This window comes from Brachycentrus maculatus, unplaced genomic scaffold (genome assembly GCF_059751285.1).
Source record: "Brachycentrus maculatus isolate JH-2025_06_01 unplaced genomic scaffold, ASM5975128v1 h1tg000077l, whole genome shotgun sequence".
Classification (NCBI taxonomy): Eukaryota; Metazoa; Arthropoda; class Insecta; order Trichoptera; family Brachycentridae; genus Brachycentrus; species Brachycentrus maculatus.
The window spans coordinates 1,012,161-1,038,604 of record NW_028280831.1 but is presented as its reverse complement, the minus strand read 5'-3'; the positions used below and the strand labels follow the sequence as shown (position 1 = coordinate 1,038,604).

The 26,444-nt window shown below is 31.3% G+C and overlaps 1 protein-coding gene across 1 annotated transcript in view; it reads right to left on the bottom strand.

Annotated features, from left to right (window-relative positions):
• Nucleotides 1-3,586: 3,586 nt before the first annotated feature.
• Nucleotides 3,587-26,444, bottom strand: part of Ptx1 (pituitary homeobox homolog Ptx1) — an 82,524-nt gene continuing 59,666 nt past the window's right edge. The window contains exons 4-5 of the mRNA XM_088257243.1: nt 20,798-21,063; nt 3,587-4,332 (exon numbers count right to left, since the gene is read on the bottom strand). Of these exons, the coding sequence (XP_088113369.1) occupies nt 3,751-4,332; nt 20,798-21,063 (848 nt within the window). The 3' untranslated portion in view covers nt 3,587-3,750. The remainder of the gene's footprint in view (nt 4,333-20,797; nt 21,064-26,444) is intronic.

The following is a 26,444-nucleotide window of genomic DNA, read 5'->3' as shown; positions in this document are numbered from 1 at the left end:
GTTTGGCTTTGACTGACACGCCTCCCTAAAATTAGTTCGTTATATTGGAGTTTTACTGTACGTACGTAATGTAAGTTGATAAATATGAGAAAAATCTCTCAGGTGAAAATTATAATAATTTATAGAACGCCATTTTCGTAATATTTTACCTCAAGGCGCTCAAAATTTAACTCACTTTGGTGATATACTACCTTCTTTTACATGATCCCTATTCGTACCCAGATGGTGCATAGGGCATCGCTCCGATTTGGCTTAAATTTGATTATAAATTAGATAAAGCAAGGGGCTTAATCACCAGTGCATTATTACTAATTCAAAGTTAGTGTTATCAACTTCTTACATATTTATATTGACATGTTAAACTACCGTTTTTATTGTAGGATCCATCGCCAAGAGGACAATGGAAAACATTTGTTTCAATAGTCATATCCATTTTCTTTACTCTTCTTCTAACCCTTTTCCACACCCAATGGTGCAAAGGGCACTGCAAAGTATTGACGTGTCATATTGATCGATACTTACATGAAGGCAAGGTGATTACTTCTGCGCCAGGGACCAGTCATAAATATTAAAGTATTTAATCACATTTATTTATTATCACCCCCTACTTTCTTAAGTATCTGTGTTTAATTAAAAAATTGCAATATTTATTTGTGAAATGGGAATAAAAATAAAAGCGTTTTGTTTGATTATGTTTGGTTTTATTGTGACTAGACGATTCGATGGAGTTACAAACGATATGCAAAGAATGAGGTTTTTATTAAACATTATGTGGTCTTAATTAACAATAAATTCATATTTTATTATCATTAATAAATCCTATCAAATACGTACAACCTATTATTGAAAAGTCATTATAATTATAATATTTACAATGTGATACTTTGTTTCAATTAATTTTAATTTGGTGCATAATTGAATAAAAAATCAACTTAAATTAATTTTATTTTCATAATTTATAAATGAAAAAATCTAGAGAGTATTCTACTCAGATGAAATCGTTATTTATCAATGTTTGGTCAGAAAACATTGATCAATATATAAATAATCTCATTTCGCAAAAAGGTAATTAAATTAAATTCAAATAGTATTTGAACGAATTATTTTATTGTATTTTAAAACCGTTGAATAATGTAAACGCAAAATAAACGTACTTTAACACAACCCTTCGTGGAAAATAAATTATTAATTTGAATATTAAAATATAAGTTTGTGTAAGAAAAATGCGTGTAATAACTGTGAAATATGACAAATACATGAATTATTAATGCTGCTTTATAATGAATGACAATTGTTAAAAAACTTCCTTTGTTTAAGTTAAATTTGTTGATATATTTTTTCATCTCAGAAACGTTTATAAAAATTATATAAATATAAAATAAGTTTAGTAACTTGTAGAGTGATACATACGTACCAGAATTATTTGATGATTTGGCATTAACGTGGAATAATATGAAGATTCTAATACATTATAAAAATAAAACACTTGTTACAATACAATATTTTGTGCTTTCGCCTGTTGAAGAGAACATCTATAGTTTATTGAAACTATGTCTTATACAAATGTTTTATTTTTATATTAAAATGTGCCAGTACGTAATTTAGTAAATTAAAGAATCTTTAAAATAAAAATAATTTTGGATAATTTATAAGCGCCGATAAGAAAATTTACGCTAAATACTACATGATTAGCATTTAGTGACTATTTCATTCAAAATCAGCATTTCACTCGATATTTATAATCTTTAAAAAAATGTAAGTATGCAAAACAGTACGGCTGTCCAAACTCAAAACACAGTAAGGGACATTTTTTTGTAGTACGTTTTTTGCATTTTTAGACTAAGTAGATTCTACTTAGTCCAAAAATATTTTTAAAAAAACGTACAACAAAAAAATGTCCCTTACTGTGTTTTAAGTTTGGACAGCCGAGTACTCGACATTTGCTTTCTTTTTTTTTAAATTCACCTCATGACATAACAAATCAATGAAGCATTCAGATGCTCGGGGATTTTTCATTGCAATATTAATTAATAATTAAGTATTTTTTTAAAATAAATAAATAAACTCAAGAAAAAAACTAATATGTCTTTCATTTTTTGTAAAATGCATTTGAATATAAAGTAAATTAAATAATAACTTGTGTAAGTAAATATATTAAGATAAAATAAATTATCGAAAATGAAGTATAAATACTGTTGTTTCTGTAAATAAATATTATTTACATTTTAGAATTAATCTTTGGATATTAAGGTACTTTAATTCAGAATAAGAATTACTCCGAAGTAATGGTAACAACATGAATCCTTTGTAAAACTCTTAACTATAGAATTTATCAATAATAATTTTCTTATTAAACTTATACATATCATTTTTTACAAGTAATCACAATTCTATGTTAAAAAATTATAACTAATTTGCAATTATTAGCGTATGTTTTAGTTAGATAACAACTTAGTGATATAAAAAAATAGTTACTAACCTATAATTTCATTAAACCATGTAAAATATAAAATAATATTTACACGACTTATTCTTACATTATGTAGTAACCAGTACAACTCGTTTTTAGGAATAAAATCAATAATAATTACACAATATAACAACATTTAACTAATAATTGCACCGTTATTTTGTCTTAATATAAACAATACTTTTTTATTATTGTACGGAAAACCGGGGAATCATCAAACACTGATAAAACTTATTTTAACGAAGTGCCGGTTTATTTTTTATATTTAGAATGGGTACGAAACATAAATACGTACCTACTTGCGAATTTGCTTTATTCAGAGATCATTATTAGTGGCATACGTAAGTAAACAATATTTTAATCGAAAAAATAAAGATACGTACCGAGGAAAAAGAAAACTACTGAAATCAATAAATTGTCGGAAAATTGGATTGTCGTTAGTTTCCTAATTTGTTAAACGGTATCATCGGCGCTCAGTTCAAATAATCCTAACCTGTCATCGGAAAATTTAAAAACATTTTGAATTTTCAGATTGAATCAATTTATATATTAAATATAAAACTAAAACACTGATTTTTAGTCTACTTAATTGTTTTTTATATTAAAAACACAAAAGAAATAAAACCATAACATTATTTTCGCCTTGTTATGGTATTTTCAAACTACTGTTTTATTACACAGTAGTTTAAAAATGCCATATCAAGGCGAAACAATTATTACAAATTTTATTTGTTATGTGTTTTTAATAATAAAACGCCATTTAGTGCGCTCAGTGCTTGATTTTAATATTAAATATATAAATTAAAAATGAGTTTAACAAATTAAACGTCAAATCTATAAATAAGTGAATGAGTTTTATTACATCCTTTTATGACATCTCAACATAGATGAAGAAGAAAGAAAATGGAAGTCTGGACATTTACAGGGTAAATTCCCAGAATCCATATGACCCGCTCAAAACGTTGTTTGTTTTAACTTTCATTTAATGACAATTATATAGTAATTTATCTTCATCTATGTTTAGATGTCAAAAAATAATGTTAAAAATAACTCCTAATTAGAATAATCCAGATTTGTGAACAAGTATTTGGACACACTCAAAATGTTGTGAATCAATTTGTTTTTTTTTCCGAACTAAGAAGATTGTAAAGGGGGTGGTGGATACGGACTCAAGGGTCGTGCTGGTCTCTAGAATCGTGGGGGTCTTGCGGATCTCGGGGGTCGTGGTGGTCCAGGGGGGGCAGGGGGCTGCCGGGGCCCACGCGGCCCCCGGGGGGCTCTCAGACGGCGCGGTCGGCCGCCACGCCCGCGTACTGGCACGCCGACAGGCCGGCCGACCCGGCGCGGGACACGGCCGGGCTCCCGGCCGAGTACACGAACCCGGAGCTGTGCTGCTTGGCCTTGAGCCGCAGGCTGGCGATGCTGGACGACATGGCCGCGCAGGGCTCCGGCCCACGGTGGTGGTACATGGAATACGGGTTGGGCGGGGCTGTGTACGGACAAGGCGGCGCGCCGCCCCCACCGGCGCCGCTCATCCCCATAGACCCTGTCCCCATACTAGACACTGAAGACGCCGCGTTAAAACAGTTCACCGAACCTTGGTGATGATTCCCTGGTACTACAGAGCCCAACGGATTCACGGGCCAGGGGAACGACTTGGTTCCTAAGGGGCTCGGTACCTTGGCGGCCCAGTTGTTGTAAGGGTAGGAGGAGTATAGCGAGTCCGTGTCGGGGAAGGTTTGCATCAGGCCGTTGAATTGGGAACCGAAACCGTTCTTGAAGTCGGCAGCGGCTGCTGCGGCCGCATTCATTGCATTTCTTTCCCGTTTCCTCCATTTCGCGCGGCGGTTTTTGAACCATACCTGGAACAATGAGAAAAATAAATTATTGTTATACCTACACTATTCAAGTATATTTTCTATCATAAATTAAACTTTGTTTATTATTCAAAATCGCATTAAATGCAACTTAGTAAAGTGTATTGAAATATCGTTTACCGCGAAAAGTAACCAATTTAATCTCATTTCAGTCGTTAAAAAATTGCGAATTTTATGACTTTGTTCCTTATTTTTAAATTTCATACAAAAAAACTAACAAATTGACTAATCATCTTACTGTTTTCCGCAAAGGTAGGTAGAGAGAACGGAACGCCACATTAATCTGTATTTTCAAAAATCTTCACCTCTTACACACTTATGCATCTCCTCATACACACACGCGGATTATTCCGACTCCTGTCCTGACCATTTTCATGTATTTGAAATAATCGATCATGCAAAGTGTACCTCCCTTAGTTTTTCCCTTTACCTCCTTCCCTAAACTCCTTTTATCCTTTGCCTTCCTTATTATCATCAATTTGTAATTTAGGTTTTTTTATATTCAAATACTATCTACCCTTTGATTGCAAACAGCTATATACGGTATCAAACGTTTTGATCAATATCACTAGTCTGTTTTTATTTCATAAGAAAATATTGCTTTTTAGCAATAAGCCCGCCAATGTATTAATTTATTTTCTGTACATGATGTTTAAATAAATAAATAAGTCGTCTTATCGCTCACTCCTTTCAAGAACGTCATAAATCAAAAAACTTTATTTTGCAGGAGAATGTTTTTAAAGTTTAAAAATATAACACAATGTATTAAAAATAAATATCAAGCCACTTATTGAACTTTTTACTGTGCAACAGTTCTTTTGAGGTAAAACCTGAATGTTTTTTCTCCATTTGAAAAATATTTAGTATATTTAAAAAAAATAATTAAACCATACCATTTCTTCAAAATGCAAAAACAACATTTTCTGCTCTATAGCGGGTAAATATTGAGTTAAAAATATGTCTCTTTTGCTGGGATATAGTACATTTTCTGGGCATTCCGAAAACATGCACAACTGAAAATTGACGATTTTTGATTTATGACGTTCTTGAAAGGAGTGAGCGATACATGAAATATTTATTTTACTGTGATATTTAGATATAATATATTGTAGCGTAGTCAGTTAATTGATAAATTTGAAGGATTTTTACAATTACGTTACTCATAAAAGTTTACGATTTCAAATTATCATTGTCGATTTTTTATTTATGACGTTCTTGAAAGGAGTGAGCGATATCATTTGGACGTCTTCTTGAATCGGTAAATTTTCTCAGTATACTCACGATATGAAAACGTTGGATTTTTGATATATCATAGTATAACCTGTTGTTACACATGATTAACCGCCGGAGCCGTTAATATCGCTCCGCCGCGTCTGCATAATAATTGAAATCGTACTGCGAAACAATCCAAATACCCCCCGCTAGAGCTGTCATTTTCCCATCGTATTATTGCAGCGATTCATCTGAGGCGGCGGCCGCCCCCGCCCTATTGCAGCCAACGACCCGTCTAATTGCGGCGCCGGAATGAAGATAAACGACCCCTGTGATTGGTCCCGACATTCTCATATACTTTGACTTCCCTCCAAATAACGCTACACCCCGACTCCCCCGGCGGACGACCTCTTCGCACTTATGATTTTCTGATACGATTTTCATTCCTTTGTTGTGCCGTGATTTCTGTAAGGGTAGGTTTTGAAAAAGTGCTGAATTTAATTTACTGGTTTAGTTTTTTTTAATGTTATTCTGATGTTAAAGATTTCTTTTTATAAAAAGTAGCTTTACATAAAAAATATTTTTAAATGAAATTTTAATTATTAAGTTATTAAAGGTTTTTTAAACATATTTAATATTTGACTGGTAAAAAACATGCACCTTATGAAAAACAGCATATTTTATTTTAATGGCAGCGCCATCTGTTTAACGTAACAGAAAATTCCGTAATACTTAACATTGCTCATGGCTTCTGTCACTTAAAATTAGAACTTGGCCTTTTTAGGGTTTTCAATGCCATTGTTGTTTCATAGATTTTTAATATTGATTCTTAACTGATTCACAAACGTTGTAAAATAAGACTTATTAGAAATGTTTTTTTTAACCAGATTGAGCCACAGCAATACGTGGTAAAGCTCGTAAAAAATAAATATACCATGTACTTATTATATAATATAACGGGTAACTTATCTCTTTTTAAATAATTATTAGATAAACTATATTTTAATTACATTTTATATGTGGTTTTGTACTGATATTTCATGGTGGCATTGCTTTTTATATAATAAAATAATGACTAAGTATGTAGTTTTTCCAAATAAATTTTATTTGACCAGTGACCGGATTTCATCGTACCCGACATCATCAGACTGATCGAAACCAAATAAAATTTATGTGGAAAAATTATAAAGTTGCGGTTTCATTCAGTATTATTTTTAATTTACATTAAGTTATTTTTTTTAACTTTAATATTAAAAAAAAACACTCTCTGTACCATCCATTGTTTACTTTGTGTAATACCACTTCTTTAAATTTTTATTTGTGACTACCGGTTTCAGAAAATCATTCATTTGAATAGTTAATTTTTATTTTTATACTAATGTCCAACGCGTGATTGGCTTGAATTTTCTATAAATATTAAGTGATATTAGGTTGCGGCCAGATCCGATACACCGCGGAATTCATGAATACGATTAGAGCGCCATATTTACACGGAATTACCATTATTGTCCAATAAACGTTCGGTCATGTGATGCAGCGTGCAGTGTAATATCACAGCGGGATGAATCGGATTATTTGCGGCCAAACTATCGTGCACCGATCTGTGGGCGTTTATAATAATAATGATCGATAAAATTAAATAGGTTCTGAAATAAGCGAATGGAAGAGAAAATAATTTTCATAATTTCAACGAAATTAGCTTATTCTGTTCGTACAAACTTAATATACATATAATATAATTTGATGTCTTAATGGTGGCGATTCTCAAATGGTACTCCGCGGAGCCCTGGAACTTCGGAAGACCTCTGTGAGATATGACAAATATGGTTCTATTATGACAAATAGCTTTATATTTCGTTCTATCTATCAACTCTCTTTTATTACGCGTAACATAAAACAGTTTCCCAAAAAACAACTGTATACCTCCCATGAAATGGAATCAATTTTATAAATTTGCGCTGGAATTAAGAGTGTTTTTGTGTATTGTATTGTTTTAAGTTATTTTGTATACTGTTGTACAAATTAATGGTACCCATTTTATGATTTTTATTAAATTATTGTTATTGAATGAGCCAGGATTTACTTATTTTAAAGACCCGTAAAATACTAAGTATGATTTGAGATTAAATATGTAAAAAATCAATGATTGGAGGTCCCACAAAAATCATATAAATAGTTGACTTTTTAAATTTTTATGTTGATTTTGGAGTCGTTTTTAAGTCGTGAGAAAAAAAAAGAAAAACAAAGTTGTGTTCCCCGTTTAGTATTATAATTTAGATTTTTTTTTTACAAATTTGAAAGTGATTTCACGGAACATTTTAGAGTCTGGAATCCGCGTCCTGCCGCGTCCGGCACGCGACCATTTCCTGTATGCGAGCGTGTAATTGGATTATCGGGATGGCGCGTTCACACGTCACGAATTCTCTCATCGGTCATTCGTCTACTGATTTGTAAATGTGCATCGTATCGTGTGAACAGCGCCATGGAAGTACGCGATAAATCCCTATGAACCGATATATAAAACGTTCATAAATAATCCTTGTTCTGGGAAAAACAAAATTTAAAGTGTAAAAAAAAACTTTTCATTAATTGATTCGGCAGTCACTTTGTAGTAAAATCTAACCAATTTTTATTTATACTCGGTAAATACCACTATTTATTAAAAATATGCGGAATGCATCGAAACACGTGTCACAACAAGCAATTTCTTATGTTAATGAAGTTTATTGTTTTTACACAATAGTTCTAAGATTTTACCAGCCCTCATCCACATGTTATGGTGCAAATGGCACTCCATTGTTTATAAGCAGTATTATCTCGATCGTTAAATACATGAAGGAAAGATCACCATCGTTGCAGGTATCAGTCCAGTTTAATATTTAATAAACATTTGAATGAATATTCACTCATATTTATTTTGACGTCCCTGGGAATCGAACCAGGGTTACGTTAAGTACACTGACTACTACGTCACAGATGCTAACAATAAAACATATTATTTTCTCGAAAAAATGGCGATATTTTCAACCAATCCATTATTCAGTAATATTATGTTATAATTTATTTTCTGAGTATTTTTGTGTTCAATTGATAGATTTAAAATGCGTCAATTATTACTTAGCAATTAATAAGTACATCAATAAGTATTTCAAATTATGTAATTAAAACGAAAATGTAACTAATAAATGCAGTACCAAATGCACAAAGACAGATGATAGAAATAATAAGTTTAATACTCGTACCTTCCACGAACAGTAAAGAGTAAAACTTACATTAACGAGGAGGTAGGTAGGTAATAATGTTTTATGCATATTAGAATAGGCCCATTCGGTTGAAATAAAATGCCGCCGCCCCTGGAATAGCCCCTAAATGAGATATAAAAACAACTTTTATTCACGGTACTAAGTTAGGAAATAACATTAGGGCAGTACACGCGTCCGGTGCGCCAAATGACAACTTTATTGCCTTATTATACTACGGGTGCGTAAATGTTATACCCTCATTAAATCCATATAAGATTAAGCCCAGTAGGTTGTTTCACACAAATATAAACCGTGTTATGCTTATACTTAGGGATTACATTGATGCGGCGGCGATACGGAACATAAATAACGCGGTAGGAAAATCTTGTTTGATTTAGTTTTGATTCGCGTATCATTGAGATTCGCCACGAGGTAATTTAGGAGTGACGGAGTGCTGGCGAGATTGCGAACATCTAGGCGTAAATTCAATTGCCAATTTATTTCATCGTCGTTATTTACGATTATATACACACTTTAAACATCTAAATCAACGTACGAACGCGATTTTCAACTAATATCAAATAGATTCTTTTGACATGTTAAATAAAATGGCTAAGCAGTATTCGAGGAACTAAATTAAATATCATTAAGCATAAATAAACTTATCATTAAAACTTTAATACATATTTGTATTAGACCACTAATTGAGTTTTATTTCAGACGACTGGTTTTGAAAACTACAAATGTTTTCATCGAAAAGCGATTATAAAAACTAGTCATGTGAAACGAAATTCAATTAGTGGTTTAATACAAGTATTTAATTTTAAATAATCAACACGAAGTTAATGCCAAATCAATAAATAATATAAATAAACATATTTCATCAGTTTATTTTTTACGCGTTTCACCGCAAATCCTGTTGATATTTTTTTTCCAACCTATCACAAAATTCAATTCAAAATCTATTCGGTAGAACTTGTTATCCACATTGCGTTTGTTACCAGTTATTGTCGGTTATTTCGCTTAAAACAAACAACGTGTCAAAATATTTTAGATTTATTGATAAATTAAAATTCTCGGAATTATGTTACATTTTGCTGTATTTAATATAAGTGGAGTATGATAATTAGTAACTCATGTTCCACATTATATAACGGATAACACTTTCCCTAAATAGGCACAAAATAAACACATAAACTAGACTAATAATAGCGCGTATCAATGATCCGGAAAAGGAAGTCGTTACAATTATCGTTTTAACTATATCATAAATAGTCCAGTCAATATTTTGGTGACCTAAATTCAAAGCATATGAAAGCCTATTGAAAATTTGAACATTAATTTAAAGTATATAAATATTAGTAGGTTACATCGAATAAAAAAGGGTCAAATAACGGCTTATTTAAAATATGTAATTTTATTCGCTGTTTGGATTGGCTTATTTAAAGCTATATAATCACCCTTATCAGTGAATAAATTTAGATCCGTATTCTATATTTCTATCTCCTAATGATTTGACACTCAAAGAAAACTCAAAGAAATATAAACCGAGAAAAAGTTACGAATGGTATCCCAAAACAGCAACCGAAAAAAATTCAGTTACTTAAATACAAAAATTATAAAATTACTATAGCAGTTACTTTTATTCACGTTGATTTTATGTTTCACTTGGTAAATAGCTTTTAATTCTTAACATCTATTGTGACACGTTTTTTCGATGTATTCTGCATCATTTTCAGAAAAAGCGGTAATTTACCGAGTTGAACTTAAATTAACCTTAATTTTACCACGAAGTGACTACCGAATTATGTTACTTATGTTGACTAGGTGAGATTCATACCGATTTAAATCATTTTTCTATTTTTTTTATACTTATTTAGAGTTTTTTTAGTGACAATATTTTGAGTAGATACAAATAATTTTTTTAAATAATATTCAACCATTGGCGGTTAAATCCAGTATTGGAGTACAAAAATTTAATCTAAAGAAAATAATGCGCGTAGTTTCGTTGGTCCAAGGTTCACATATACTACTTATAAGCATAAACATTTGTAATATGCCCTATGCTCTATGCAAACATGCGAAGAAAGGGGTGTTTGTTTAGACCATTGTGAGGTTATTAAAAACCTCCCGCTGGGATGTGTGAAAGGGGGGAGGGTGCTCCGCCCCTACGAAAAATACAGATAGAAGGACTGAGTGTTATTGAATCGGACCAAACAACACTTTTCCAGTAGACTCGAGTATTTGGGATATTTAATTGTATTTGAGATGAGATTTTAGGGTCGTGGAAGACATATTTATTTTTATCGGGAAGACAGTGATAGGAGTTGTTGCTAGAAAAGGCGTTATCCTGTATGGGATATAATGATGATATGTTTTTCTTACGAATTTTGATCTAAAATTCATGCCTCAATTTCTCAAAAACAGTAGATACTAGAATAATTTAAATAGTTATATTCCGAGAAAGCTTTATATCTTTCATTTAAAAATAAGATAAACATGAAATTTATCATAAAAGAAGCTGTGTTATGTATATAATGCTATGATAATTATTATATTTATGCCTAATTTATTTATTTATTCCAAACCTTGAGGTGGAATAGGAGAGCCGCTTAGGCTCATATGGCATAAAAATAAAAAAAATATATTTAATGAGTTGATATAAGAGTTGACATAAGAGGTAAGATAAAATTTAAGAAAACGTTTTTATGGCTTATTATAAAAATATATTCAGGAATCGAATTTGATTCCTGCATATATTTCTACCACATAAGTAAGGTAATACTACTTTACTTTCATGTGATTAATTTGTTCGTATTTTGGTTTTTTATATTTTATTATATCGCCATTTTTTTAGTTAAAGTTCGGGGTTATATTTATAAGTTAAATAATAAATAAATGCGAGCTTCCGAATGATCGCATTAATTATGCTTTTCTTACCCTTATCCGTTTACAATGGTGCATAGTGTGCTGCATTGTATTGACGCAGTGTTATCTTGATCGTTTCTTACATGAAAGCAAGATGATCACTCCTGCGCTTGAGAGACTAGTTAAGGGTAATATTAAATAAATATTAGAGCATTAATTACAGGTGTAATAAAACATGTTTTAAAACATTTTGTCCGCCTCCATAGTGTAATGGTCAGCACGCTCGGCTACCGTTCTGGAGGTCCCGGGTTCGATTCCCAAGGGGGGTAAAATAAATATAAGTGATTCTTTCACTGTCATATTTATTTAACATTACCATGGACTGGTACCTGAAGCGGAGGGCTGATCACCTTTCCTTCATGTGTAAAAACGATCAAGATAACACTGCGTTTATATGACACAGTGCCCTATGCACCATTGGGTTGCGGATAAGGGTTTTAAAAAAATAAAAATAAAACATACTTTTTGTTTAGAGTGGTTTTTTGTTTGGAAAATTTTGTGTAAAGAAAATGAAAAAAAAATACCAGTATTGAATCGATATTTGAGTATTGACTGCCCATTTGATTATGTAGAATAAACTTTGTTTTCTAATGATCTGTAGTTCCGTATTTAAGGTTAATTATAATAATGAGAGCTATAAATGTCGCTTCGAGCACGTAAATTGTGGTTATCAAGTGGTAACACATGTAAAATGTAGATTAACACGACGAAGCAAGAGTTATCACTAAGTAAACAAGTAATTATTATTATTACACCTTGCACACCTACGAACAACGTATATAGCGTTTTTAGTGTGTGGTTATATCAGGCTGGTTGTGTTTATACAATATATCATTAAGTTTATCTACAAAGAATAAAAAAACGCCGGTTCAAACTATGTTTCGGAATACGTTTAGTTATTATAGTAGTGCCAAAACTAAAAATAACATATTTATTTTATTATAATTATTTTACATTATACTCTCTAGCGTAAGTCAGATATTAAAAATTAAAATATTCTTTTGAAAAATGGTATTTATGGCTTGCGTTAAAAAATGATCAAGTTTAAAAGGAAAAATAATTGAAAAATGAGTAATTTAGTTTAAAAAACAAACTTAATCTTTGTTTTCTACTTTTTTGAATTTGATTTTATTTGTTGGTGTCATTAACACAGATGATTTTTTTTACAAATGTAATAATTTTACATAGATTTTTTCACATGGTAATTAAATATAAATCATTTTATTCATCGACAATTCAAATAATTTGTTAAACCTCATGAAATATTGTAATTTTACTCATAACCTATCTGTAAATTTCCATTTACATCTATGTACATTTCTACTGATGTAGATTAAACATTCAGTTGTTTTGTTACATTTCATTACATTAAAATTTTAGTTTTTTTTGTGTTTTGGGTAGCATTACAGCTTTGTTTGTGTATGATTTATGTATATTTGGTATTCATCGAGTAATGATTATTTCATAGGTATTCATCAAATGATCTCGAAATAACTGAAGATGGTCTTTGCAAAGGAGCCTAAAAAGTCAACATGAAAGAAGACTTACATATTACTTAATCGATTTTTTTTAAATAATGACTTTTATGATTAGATGCAAAAGCTCGTAATTCTCTCCTCTCAGTACATGCCCCAGATATGACACTTCTACTATATTCCGGACCTTACATCAGTCAGCAACTGTGTCGCTGATTTTAATATTTGGAGCACTTTTGCGTTGCTGACCATATCGGTCCATGGAATGCGTAGCATTCTACGATGTATCCACATTTCGAATGCCTCTATTTGGTTCACAGTGCTGACTTTGAGGGTCCACGAGAAGTACTGACTAGACATAACACCTAACCATTCTCTGCGGAAGCTTCAGATTGAGACTGTAGTTACAGAATATATTTTTCATCTCATTAAAAACTGTACGAGCGGCCTCTATTCTGCACTTTACTTCGGATTTGGAATTGTATTACTGTACGCCAACTTGTATTGTAACGCGTTCTGCTTAATGAAATAATACAAGGCAAAAATTCTGTATGATCTATCATAGGTCGTGATATCTTTATTATCCTCAAATACAATAAAGTCTAATTGCGCTGAAATATAAACAGCAGAGAATTGTGAGCACTGACAAAGCAGTTATCATAACGACATACGATTCCTTGTGTCTACAATCTGTTGATTAGTCTTTTATCAGTTTTACGACCCAGAATTGTCATAAACGTTATTTCAACCAGTAAAATACATGTACATATACGGTGAATTGCACATCAAACAAAGCAATGGCGTACGTAGACGCTAAACAAGAAGAAAAGCTTGTAGATGATGTAGAACGTATGCAAAAACAATATTATGTCCAAATTTAAAAATTCGTTAGGTAACTTCGTAAGGTTTACTTTAAATAAAAGGATACTTAAATTAAATAAAAAATCAAATAAAAATTCAAATATAGTTACAACCATTTTTAAGTTAAATAAGACAATTTTGAGATGTTATTTCGATAAATATTTGTCTTATCAGACGTTTCGGCTGAGAATTTTGGGGAATTTATTTCTTATCTTCAAGGGCAATGGAATTCGAAATGTCGGAGATAAATGAAAAACAAAAACATTGAAAAGAAATTAAGACCCCTTTATTAACGATAATTTTTTTATTATTTTTCACAAGTTTTATTTTAAAGATAAAGATATTACATACATATATTTTGATTCTTTAGACGACCCGTTTGAGCCAGAATTCTTACATTTACAAATCAAATACAAATATATCACCGTTACAATTGTAATCTGACGTTTCGGTATAATTATGATGTTTAATTTTGAAATCTTCATTATTATGTATATGTTTTTTTTAAATACAACCAATGATGAGAAAAATTGAAAACATTACATATGTACAACAGAATTTTGCGTTCAATGAATGTAAAAAAAAAATATTAAAATTATTTAATACCAAACAATTTTTTTTTATAATTTCGTTAAATTGTTTTTTGATTCGTCATTAACTTTGTGGAATGACGTGTTGATTATTCATTTTTATATTTTTAATTTTTTACAAAAAAACATTTTATATAATACCACTTAATGAATTTTATTTCATTTCAAACGACCAGTGTAATGTAATGAAATAAAGTTGTTAATTTTTTTTATAAAAAAATTAATTACAATTTATATTTTTATGTAGTTATGATTATGTAAGGCTATTGAGGCAATATTAATTATTTATAAAAAAAATATATGTAATTTGTACGTATTTATGTTGTAAATTACAATAAATAAAAACTTCGCAGTCAACAATATTAACTGTGAAATTGAACGTGAGTTAAATCCCGTGCCGACAGCAGCCATTTACTATTACAGTTAAGTTTAAAACTTTTCCATGAAAATATAAAACACAGGCCTCTGCGCTGTTGAAACAAGGGCTCAGGATATCAATCATCGCCGCTGCAAAAATGTTTGCAGGAATTATCGCTCGTTTTTTGTTAAATATTGAACGAGCCGCCCGTGTGTGAAAAATGCAGCTAGTAGTTAAACCAACAGATGTATACGATACTATCTATCTACGTAATGTGTGAATATGCAGTTTCCCATACCCCTTTTCAGCGCTGCTCTCCGCGGACAGATTCGGCCATAAAACATCGATATTTTTATTTTTGTACGTGTTGTTTCGGCTTAAAATACGTGACGGTTGTTGAAATTACGACTGAAAAATGTTTGTCCACTAATAAAAATTTATAAATATTGATTTATAAGTTTTTTAAAGGTATTTTGGTGTTTAACCGATAAGTCAGATTAAGAAACATTATGCACCAAGTTTTAGTTGTGTTTTTTATACCCTTCATTATGGTAAAGTAAGTTGTAAAATGGGTTAAGTTGTAAACATGTTCAAACCACTTCTATGTAACAGGGGAGACCGGGTTCCGAAGTGACATTTTTTAAAGCTTCTTCTTCTTCTTCTTCTTCTTTTAGGACTAGGTCCTGTCATTCTCGGGTCGGTCCTGGGAGGTGGAAGACCAGCTATCCTTCCATCGTTTAGGTGGTCTTCCTGGGGATCTGATCCCGCCTATGCTGCTGTCCGCTGCCACCCTCACCACTCGATCTGAACTCGCTCTTCTCACATGAAACTCTCTCCAGAAACGTCTTCTTTCTCTTCCCCATCGCACAACATCTTCAACATCGCAGATTTTTCTTATATCTGAGTTTCTTACTCTGTCGCGAAGTGTTAGGCCTGCAATGGGTCGTAGAGTCTTCATTTCGGATATCCTAAGAAGACTTTTTGTTCTCGCGGTGTCGGCTCTTGTTTCCGTGCCGTATGTCAGGATCGGTCTTATGCAGGTTTTTTTTAAAGCATTTATGGTTATTATCATTATCCTAATAATTGTCGAAAAAATATTATCCTGACACGACGCTTATATTAATTACAATTAAAACAATTCAATAATTTTCAATAACAAGTATTATGAAACTATTGAAGATTTTTGGAGACATGTTATTTTTGACCAAGACGCGGTTGTACAAAATTTCATAAGCTTATTTCACGTTATTTTTGGGATGTAACTTGGACAAAAAGAATTTTTAATAAAAAAATAATAATCCTTTTTTTATAAAAATGGGAGGCTAAATGTTACATTGGGTTATTGTTACTCATGAACAAGGTATCCCCTACATTCGTTATATCTCATCTTCCTGAAGTAAATTATTTATTTAATCGTAAATTAAATGAGATTATTTTTAAACATGCAGGACATTTTACTTATTTACAGAATTTTTTTTCGCTCATATCAATTCATCTTATTTCTTGAAATCTTCATTGGTTTTATAACGGATATAAATAATAAATACCTACCAAATAGCAATAAAATATAAAATTTTAACAGCGCGTTTTTTATAAAACGCTACCTCAAGGCCGTTTCAACGTAACAGTAAAACATAAATCTGTGATATTCATTCATTTATTCAAACCCTTATCCGCACCCCAATGGTGCATAGGGCACTGCATCATATAAACGCAGTGTTATCGCGATCGTTAACACATGAAGAAAAGGTGATCAGCCCTCCGCTTCCGGTACCAGTCCAAGGTAATATTGAATAAATATAAGAGTGAAAAAATCACTTATATTTATTTGACCCCCCTGGGAATCGAACCCGGGACCTCAAGTACGGTAGCCGAGCGTGCTGACCAATACGCTACGGAGGCGAATATCTGTGATATAATTGTATATAAATAAAATTGTCATTCTTTAATTTCATTTATTGATTCGGCAGTCACTTTGTAGTAAAATGATTCCATTTTTAATTAATGTTTTACTTATTAAATCCATTTTTTATTAATGTTTTACTTAGTAAATGGTATTCATAAAGTAAAACATTAATTATAATTTAATTTAACCACTTTATGAACAAATGTAACAGTTGATTATAAAATTCGTATTTTTATTCAAGAATTTCATAAAATGAACAAAAAAATATGAATTATGATTACAAATTTGACTCCCTTTGCCAAATTTTACTATGATTATTAATAAATCAGGAATATGTAAATTTATCTCAATTTTGCTCCGCTTGGCCTACCGCGTGTGACAAAAGTTTAGCTTTCGGAGTGACGTTTCCCGCTTTCATACGTCACACGGCGGAGTGGGGCAGGGACGGCTGCAGGCATTAATATGCAGCAGGCAGCCGCCTCCTAATCCGGCCCTGATTTATAGTCTTAATATCGCCAGGATTAACTGCACTGCCGCCCGTGATGACTGCGGCATGATGACGCTGTCCGAGATACTCGGGTCCTGTACTTCGCAGGGATTGGCTGATTGATGTCCTACATTCTTATCAGAGTTCTAAATTTAAATAAAGAAAATGTGTAGGAAAAATACAAAAAAAGAACTTTAGACAAGAATTCGTCACTTTTACAATATTTAATTATTTTATATTTTTAGGTTAACTACCTTATTAAAATATTTTTTAACATTAAATATTGTTAATTTTTTTAATAATTAGATTAATTTTCCAGACATTTCTTGTTTGACAATCTTAAAACTAGTTACGCGGTTGTCTCCAATAAAGAGACTAAGTAAGCTCTTATGCTTGGAGAGAACTTACACTTAATATATATAGTTTATGTTTGTGAGTGATAAAATTTATTATTATTATTATTATTTTTAAATGTGTTTTATTTAAACTTATACCTTTTACACTCGTCTATACATGTATATGCATTCATATGTCTATGTGTGTGTGTATATATATATATATATATATATATATATATATATATATATATATATATATATAAATATAATACGTTTATATAAAAATTTAACACCTTTTTTAGTTACTATCCTACAATTGAGGAAGTGTATTTAGAAAATGTGACTATTTAAATTTAATAAAGTGATTATTATTGTTACAATAAATACGATAAGATACGATAATAATAGACATGAAAAGGACCATTTTTGAACAAAATGTTGATATCCTAAATTTCTGATATGTAATAAGCATATTTTGTCAAATTTAGGTCTTCTTACATTCTCCAAATGAAACGAGGTTGTAATTCCTATAAATACGCATGTTAGAATACGTTTAAATATAAACCAAAGTTATAAATAGGAAAACTTAACATAAATCACGAAGGATTAGTTAAAGAAAACATGGAAATAAAAATACCCTACACTTCCTTGTTCACATGTTCGTAGGTCTATATGATTTATTTTAGTATTTTCTCTTAAATTTCATTTATCTCATATCTCCATCATCGTGTTGAGGAATTTTTCATAAGATTTTACTAGTGAACTGCATAGCAAAAAAGCAAAAATTCTTTGAAAATTTCGAAAAATATATTTGCAGGGTAGCATGATTGGATTTGGATTTTTCTTGGATTTTTTTTAAATGAACGATTATAAAAAAATTAAATATAATGAAATATAAAGAGCAAGCAATTCTGTTCTCTACAACCACTTAATACGCATTTAAAATGTGGATAAATAAAATTATTTACATACTCAAATGTCTCTTCTACATGCATCTCTTCATACAAACCCGTCGATTATTCTGACTTACCTTACCTTACCTGACCTTACCACTTTTAAGTATTTGACATATGTGTTTATGCCAAATTTTCCTCAGTCTTCTTTTGCTCGTATTTTCAACTACATTCGCCACATAAATTTGTTTTACTGTTTTTTCTTCACTCATTCGTTCCACATGCACAAATCGTATTAATACACCTTTCTTAATTTTATCGATGATGCTTATCACAGCCTTGCATTCCTTCCTTATTTCACCATTTGAACATCTATCATGTTTCGTTTTGCCATATATTTGTCTGAAAAATTACATTTCGACCGCATTCAGTATTCATTCCATTCGAGTAAAATGTGATTTTAGTATTCAATATATGTATTTTAAATTGAGTTATCCCAAATACAAAAATGTATATTCTAGTTTTTGTTGACTTTTTTATTCATACCTATAATGCAGTATTTCACTACTCGAGGGAAAAAAAATTATAAATTTATTTTATAAAATATCACCTATATAATTTATTTCATAATTTTCGCAAAAAAATTTATATTAAAACAACTGTAGAGTTGTTATTTTTTTTTATAAAATGCAGTTCCACCAAGAAACGTTAGTACAAAATGTATAAATTTTATGTGGTTTCGATATCACGATATGTGCAAATTTTAAACCAACCGAAAAATAAACAAATTGTAAATTTTTCGAAGCAACGCCATTAGTTTTCTGATTCACGAAATTATTTCTGTTCCGAAGACGTTCCCGTTGTCTCACCGTCCACCTTACTGGAGAGCTCATGAATTGGGAGATTAGCGCTAATCCCGGGGGGGATTCAACTTGTTTACAAAAACTGAAAGTATTCATTCGGCCGGTGGAACACTATTTTAGAAGCGATATAATGCGGATTGACGAGTTCATTTGAGGCTAAAGCTTCGGCGATCATAAAGCACAGTCGTTCAAAATGTAACAAGCTTTGCTTAGTATTAAACGATGGGTCAATATACTGCATTTATCGTGTGAGTACATGCATGTATCGCGTAATAATACTGGAATCAACAAATAATTCTGGATTGAAAATGCTTAATTTTTATGTTAATAACATCAACAAAGGGTTAAAACGTTGTAGGTATTTTCAATGATATATCTTCGAATATAAACTATTTATTAAATTTTATTCATAATTACGAAAATACAAACTAATTGAATAATAATAATGATAATAATCTTGGATGATTTATATAGCGCCATTTTCGTAAAAAACTACCTCAAGGGCGCTTATACAGGTATGGATTATGATATGAAAATGATAATGAGAGAAAATTAAAAAAATATATATTATTGAAAAAAAATCGGCTGAGTCTGAAGCCAATAATTTTTCACTAAAATGCTACATAAAGGCTTAATAATTAAAAGGTTGTGAGAAGAAAATAGTTATTGAAAGGTAAGAGTTAAAAAAAGATATGAAAATATTTTTCAATTTTTATTGTAAAAACAAATCACATTTTAATTAATTTTTTTACTCTAAAAAAAGTCAAGTTCCACTATATATATATTCTTAAAAAAATTAGACGTTTCGGAATTTCAACGTTTAAGATCTCAACCTTAAATAAGTTTCACTTCAAAAATAATATGTGTCGGGTTGTAGTCCCGTGGTTGGTGTCGCGGACTCTTGAGTCAGAGTTTCTGGGTTTGAACCCACTCTACAACAATTTAGTACCTATTTTTTATAATGATCCGCTTAGGCTCACAGAAAAAGTATGAAATTGAAGTATTTTTGTAGATAGTAAAAACACAAAAAGGTCCCTACCAAAAAGTTACATTTCCAATATTATACAAAAAATCCTTGAAAGGCAAATCATTTCTGTTTACTGTATTCTATCGAAATCTTAATTAAAGTTGCGACAAAACGTAACCAATCCTGTGCTTAACTAATATGAAATCATTAACAATTTTACAAGCTAGAATTCCTGATTAATTAAAATTATTTATAATCGAAATGTAACGTTTTGGTGAGAACCTCCATAAATATTTCTTTAAAAAAACAATAAATAGACTTTTGACTCACCCTAACTCTAGCTTCCGTGAGATTCGTCCACATGGCGATCTCCTCTCTCGTGGACATGTCAGGATACCTGTTCCTCGCGAAGGTGGCCTCCAGCTCCTGCAGCTGCTGTGACGTGAAGTGTGTCCTCTGTCTCCTTTGCCGTTTGTTCTTTTTATCGTTCTTCTCCCCGTCCAGCCCGCCCCCGCCCCCGCCCCCGTCGTCGCCGCCCAGCCCTGGCGTCGTGGACTCGGTCTTGATGGTGGTCTCGGAGTTGAGGGAGCGGTTTCCTGAAAGAAAAAAAATCATTTAGTTCCCGTTTGTCTTTTTAATGTAAGAAATTATAACGCTTCGATGTTGCGATTATAAGAAATCGTAGCCCAGGCTTAATGTGCTGACACCCAGTGGCGTACACAGATAATTAATTAGAGTAGGCAGTAGAGGTAAATAGTCAGGTAAACTAGGTACTATTTAGTAAGGTGAGATAGGTACTGGTTGCGTTTTTATATGTCATGAGGGCAAGTTAGGATAGGCACTGCTTTTCTGCTTATATGGAATGCACGCCCCTGCCGCGACACCTTATAAATTATTTTGCCGTAAACTGTATACACTGTCCGCTTTCATAGAACAGTGCAATTTTTTAGTACATTCAGTAGACTATGTTGGGCCATTGATATTTTTAGTAAATGGGAAACAGTACAAAACGAAACGTTGTATTTTCATAGATAAATGTGTTATCATAAATTCTTGATCGACGAAGAACGTTTTCAATAAATTAAAATTAAAAAATAACAACTGTTGAATTTTTTCCACATTTATTGATATATATGGAAAAATAAACTGAATTTTTTATTTTAAAATGATGAACAGAAATAGTTATTATTTTATTTTATAAAATGCAGTTTAATCAAGAAATGTCAGTATAAAACCTAAATTTATAAAATAATGTGAAAGAAAACAAACACAAAGATATTTTTTCACTGTAACATTTATTTAATATTAACATGAAGAGCAAGACATTTAATAAATGATAAAATAAACAATTTATAAATTTGATGCACTTTATACTTCTACATTTATTACTGACCTTTACCTATCCACACCAAACGGTGCAAAGGGTATTGCATCAAAATAAACACATTATTTATTCGATCATTTATTATATGAAGACAATTTTTTGCTCATCTATAAATATTGTGATTGGTGTTAACTTGAAATGGTTCAAAGTTATAATTTTATAAAGGTTAGCTGTTAACTGATGAAAGTGCATCAATAATATCATTGCGTCGTTCAATATAGCAATGCTGGTCTAAACGGTGTAGTGTATTTCTAAGAATCTGTGCCGAATGAACACATGTGGCAAGTTGGCGTTAAAAAGTGCTTTGTGTTCGTCCCTTAAGGGTACTTTACGACCATAGTGTATTCATCCGAAACCCCTAACTTCTCGGGGATAAATGACTGCAATAAAATGTGCAAAGATAATACCAATCTGAGAACATGTGCTTAAACGGTTAAATTTTATGAAATCGAACTACAAACTTAAATACCTCAATTGCGCCAGCTCCCATTAGTATGAAAGCGAAAGCGGAAAACCTCAAAGACAAAACCATCATGTCGGATCACGGAAAGGCGGCAAAAGAGGATAAATGTGAAGTCCCGTTTGAACTGCTAGTTTGGAAGTTGGAAGTTGGCCATCCACAATGACGAGGAGATCAACAAGCTGCCCTCCAGCGTGACGACCATCGCTCGGGAAGTCGTCCTGCTCAACACCTTGGTCATTCTCCAGCCCATGGGATCAAGAGGAAGGCGTTTTAATTTGTCGGCTCATCTTGAGGTAGTATTTTACGAAAATGGCGCTATACAAATTATCCAAATTATTATTATTATTATTATAATCTTGTCTTCATATAATAAATAATCATCTGGTCAGCCCTGCCCTTCAGGTACCAGTCGAGGGTGATATTGAATAAATATAAGAGTGAAAAACCAAATATTATTTTTGACTTCCCCTAGAATTCGAACCCGGGAATCACGGTACGGTACCCAAGTGTGCTAACCACTTAACTACAGAAGACCAACATTATACACTAAAAAAATCTTTGACACCTATCTCAACTATCTGGTGCATAGAGCATCGAAAACTTTTTTATCTTATCGTCATGTATCGATAATGTCGTGGACAGTTTTGGTTATCGAAATTGCGGAAAGGGAAAATGATAGAGTCTCACGCAAGTCCATAATAGGGGCAACTGTTGTTACGTTGCCGCCTACATTACGCGAAGAAAGATAAGAAAAAGATTTTTATTGGATATAGAGTGTTCTGATATCCCCAATCTACTCTGTCTAGCCCACCCATATCAGATATTATACCATTTCTACTGGCTTTGTATCGCATACTTTATGAAAAAATACAACAAATTGGCTAGTTTTATTAACATTTCCTAAGCAAATTTTAAGCTTTTACAAGCTACAATTTCTGATTACTTAAAATCATTTATAATGGAAATGTACTTACATTTCTACTGGCTTTATATCGCATACTTTATGAAAAAATACAGCAAATTGGCTAGTTTTATTAACATTTCCTAAGCAAATTTTAAGCTTTTACAAGCTAGAATTTCGGATTACTTAAAATCATTTATAATGTAAATGTACTTACATTTACATTATAAATGATTTCTACTTGCTTTATATCGCATACTTTATAAAGAAATACAGCAAATTGGCTAGTTTTATTAACATTTCTCGATGTCTAAGGGCCAGTTGCATAGATATTTGTATGAACGAGTCTTAATCATAATAAACAAAGCTAATAGAAATTTCTCTGTTGAGCGAGAGAAATAATTTGTACGCCTAGATTTATTTTTATTTATATATTTATTTAATTTAGTACTTGTGAAATCAGATTCCATGTATATCTTGTAGTTAGGGCTGAGATCTCGAACTTTCATGATCAGAACGCGATCGGCCGCGTAGGGAAGGACGTCTTTCCGCGCTCAATTGTTATTTATTTAAACATCACACCGCTTACCCGTAGGGGTAGGCAGAGAGAATAGAACGTCACACCAATATGTCTTTGCAAACAATACTTTCACATGCATGCATTTCCTCATTCATACCCGCCGACCTGACTCCTGACCTGACCACTTCAGGTATTTGAAATACTCGATCGTGCCAAGTTTTCCTCAGTCTTCCTCTGCTTCTATTTCCAACTACGTTCTCATAAATTTGTTTTACTGCTTTTTCTTCACTTATTCGTTCCACGTGTCCAAATCATCTCTTAATTTCATTGATAATGCTTATTTCAACCTTGCGTTCAATCTTTATATCACCGTTCAAATATCTGTCATACGTTGTTTTACCGCACTTTCGGGGATCGCATTTCGACTGCATTAAATTTACTCAAATCCTTTTTTTGCCAACTCCATGCATCTTACATAAGGGTCGGAACCAGGACTCGCTGATATGAAAAAAATTGTTAAAAAAGAAATCTTAAAAACACATATTTGATATAGTTAGTGACCATAAATAAAAACAGCCCATAAGAAGGAGTTGAAATTAAAAATTTCAATTCGAAATATCGGATAATATATCAAAAAAATCAAGTTAAAGCATCTAGTGTATTTATATATTTTAATAATAATAATGTTCGATAAAAAATGTGTATTTTTATTGTGAATATGTTGATAGTAGATACAAAAAGATATGCTTTATTGCATCGTATTAGATAAGAGTATTTTAATATTGATGATAAGATAACGAAATAAAATCTAATTTGGCTATCATCTGTATCATAATAATAATAAACTAATAGATAAATATGTTTTTCATTTGGAAAATAATATTTTCGACCAGTTGTGTACTCATTACCTGCATTAGTACCTGCATTATTATTATCGAAATATGATATTTTTAAGAGTAGACAAATACATTTACTATTCATCCAATTCATCCAACTATCGTTCCTAAAAAGAAATTAAGATATAATCGTTTCAATAAAAATCTTTAGCATGATTAAGATGTTGTATGTATACCATATATGGTATTTTATGGAGTTTTATTATATATATTCTTATTCTTCAAACCCATATCCACACCCAAATGGTGCATAGGGCACTGCATTATATAAACGCAGTGTTATCTTGATCGTTAACACATGAAGGAAAGGTGATCGGCCCTCCGCTTCAGGTACCAACAAGTCTAGTGAAATATTGAATGAATATTAGAGTGGAAAAAATCACATGTATTTATTTCACCCCCCCTGGAAATCAAACCCAGGACACTACAGAGGGGAACAATATGTATATATTTTCTTTAAATTGATCAAAAAAGTTAAATATGTATATTTACAAAAAAGTATATACATATGTATGTACAAGTTTGTATACAAAAAAGATCTCCACCGACAAGCCACATCAGTTGACGGATCCTGAACGCTAAGATCCATACAATAAAAGTTTTGATAAATTTACAAATACAGATTGATAACCGGTTTCAAAATGTCTTAATTATTAGAAATAAATGTCAATCAGTAAAACTGACTTATTTACTAATTTGTAAACCCATAAACAATGGATAAACGGTCGATATAAGGAGCTTGGTGGGTCACGCGTATCAATAATTATGTAAAATGAATTGTAAATAAAATTTAAAGAGTGACGAAACTATTTTTGCAATATGTCATATTTTAATGATAACGAAATAAGATAATAACTAACGATAGATATTAAAATATCAAAAATATAATAAAAGTACAAGGAATGATAAAATCCACCCGGATTTAATTTTATGAGTTTGTTGCATATTTGGCTTCTGTATTTTATAAGTAGAGTGCAAAGGTTTTTTTTTGGTTGAAAATGTAGCAATCTTCATTCCTAATTATCTATAAACATAGGTATATATATATTGTCTGTGAAAATATTCGTTATGGGTTCGATTACCTCAATTTCAAAATGGAATCAAGAAATATTATTTTTATAATATTTGGTTTTGGAATTTTTTAAATATTTAGCCAAATACGGTAATCAATATCTACATTTGGAGACGGACTTTATTTATTGAAAAAAATATTAAGTATTAATTATTATTATTTATATAATTCAATAAATAAGTCTATCGTCACTCAAAAGTTATCATAATAAATATATGTATGTAAATAGTACGTTTCTTGAATGTTTTTCGCAGATACTTTGTGGCACATTTTAACTTTTTAAAATAAAACAACTTTGTTCTAATCACTTTTTATTGTTACACTTTTTCCAACCGGTTTCGACAAGAACCTTGTCATCCTCAGGGTTTACGAACTAATTCTAAACTATTGAAATTGAAATTTCCAAACATTGAAATTTTTAAATCACATTTTCATATAGTGTACGGAGTGCGTGGAGGTTTTTGACATTGCAAGGGAAGGGTAATTAACTATAACCTAATTATGAGTATTTTAATGTTTTAGGAATAGTACATTAACACTGATGATGACAAGGTTCTTGTCAAAACCGGTTGTAAAAAGTGTACCAATAAAAAGTGGCTAAAACAAAGACGTTTTATTTTATAATAGTACGTTTCGTTTGCCCTTCAGTAAAAAAAAAAACCAATGGCCCAACCTAGTGTACTTAATGCACTCAAAAATTTCATATTAAGGACTTCATACTATACACACGCATTTTATTAA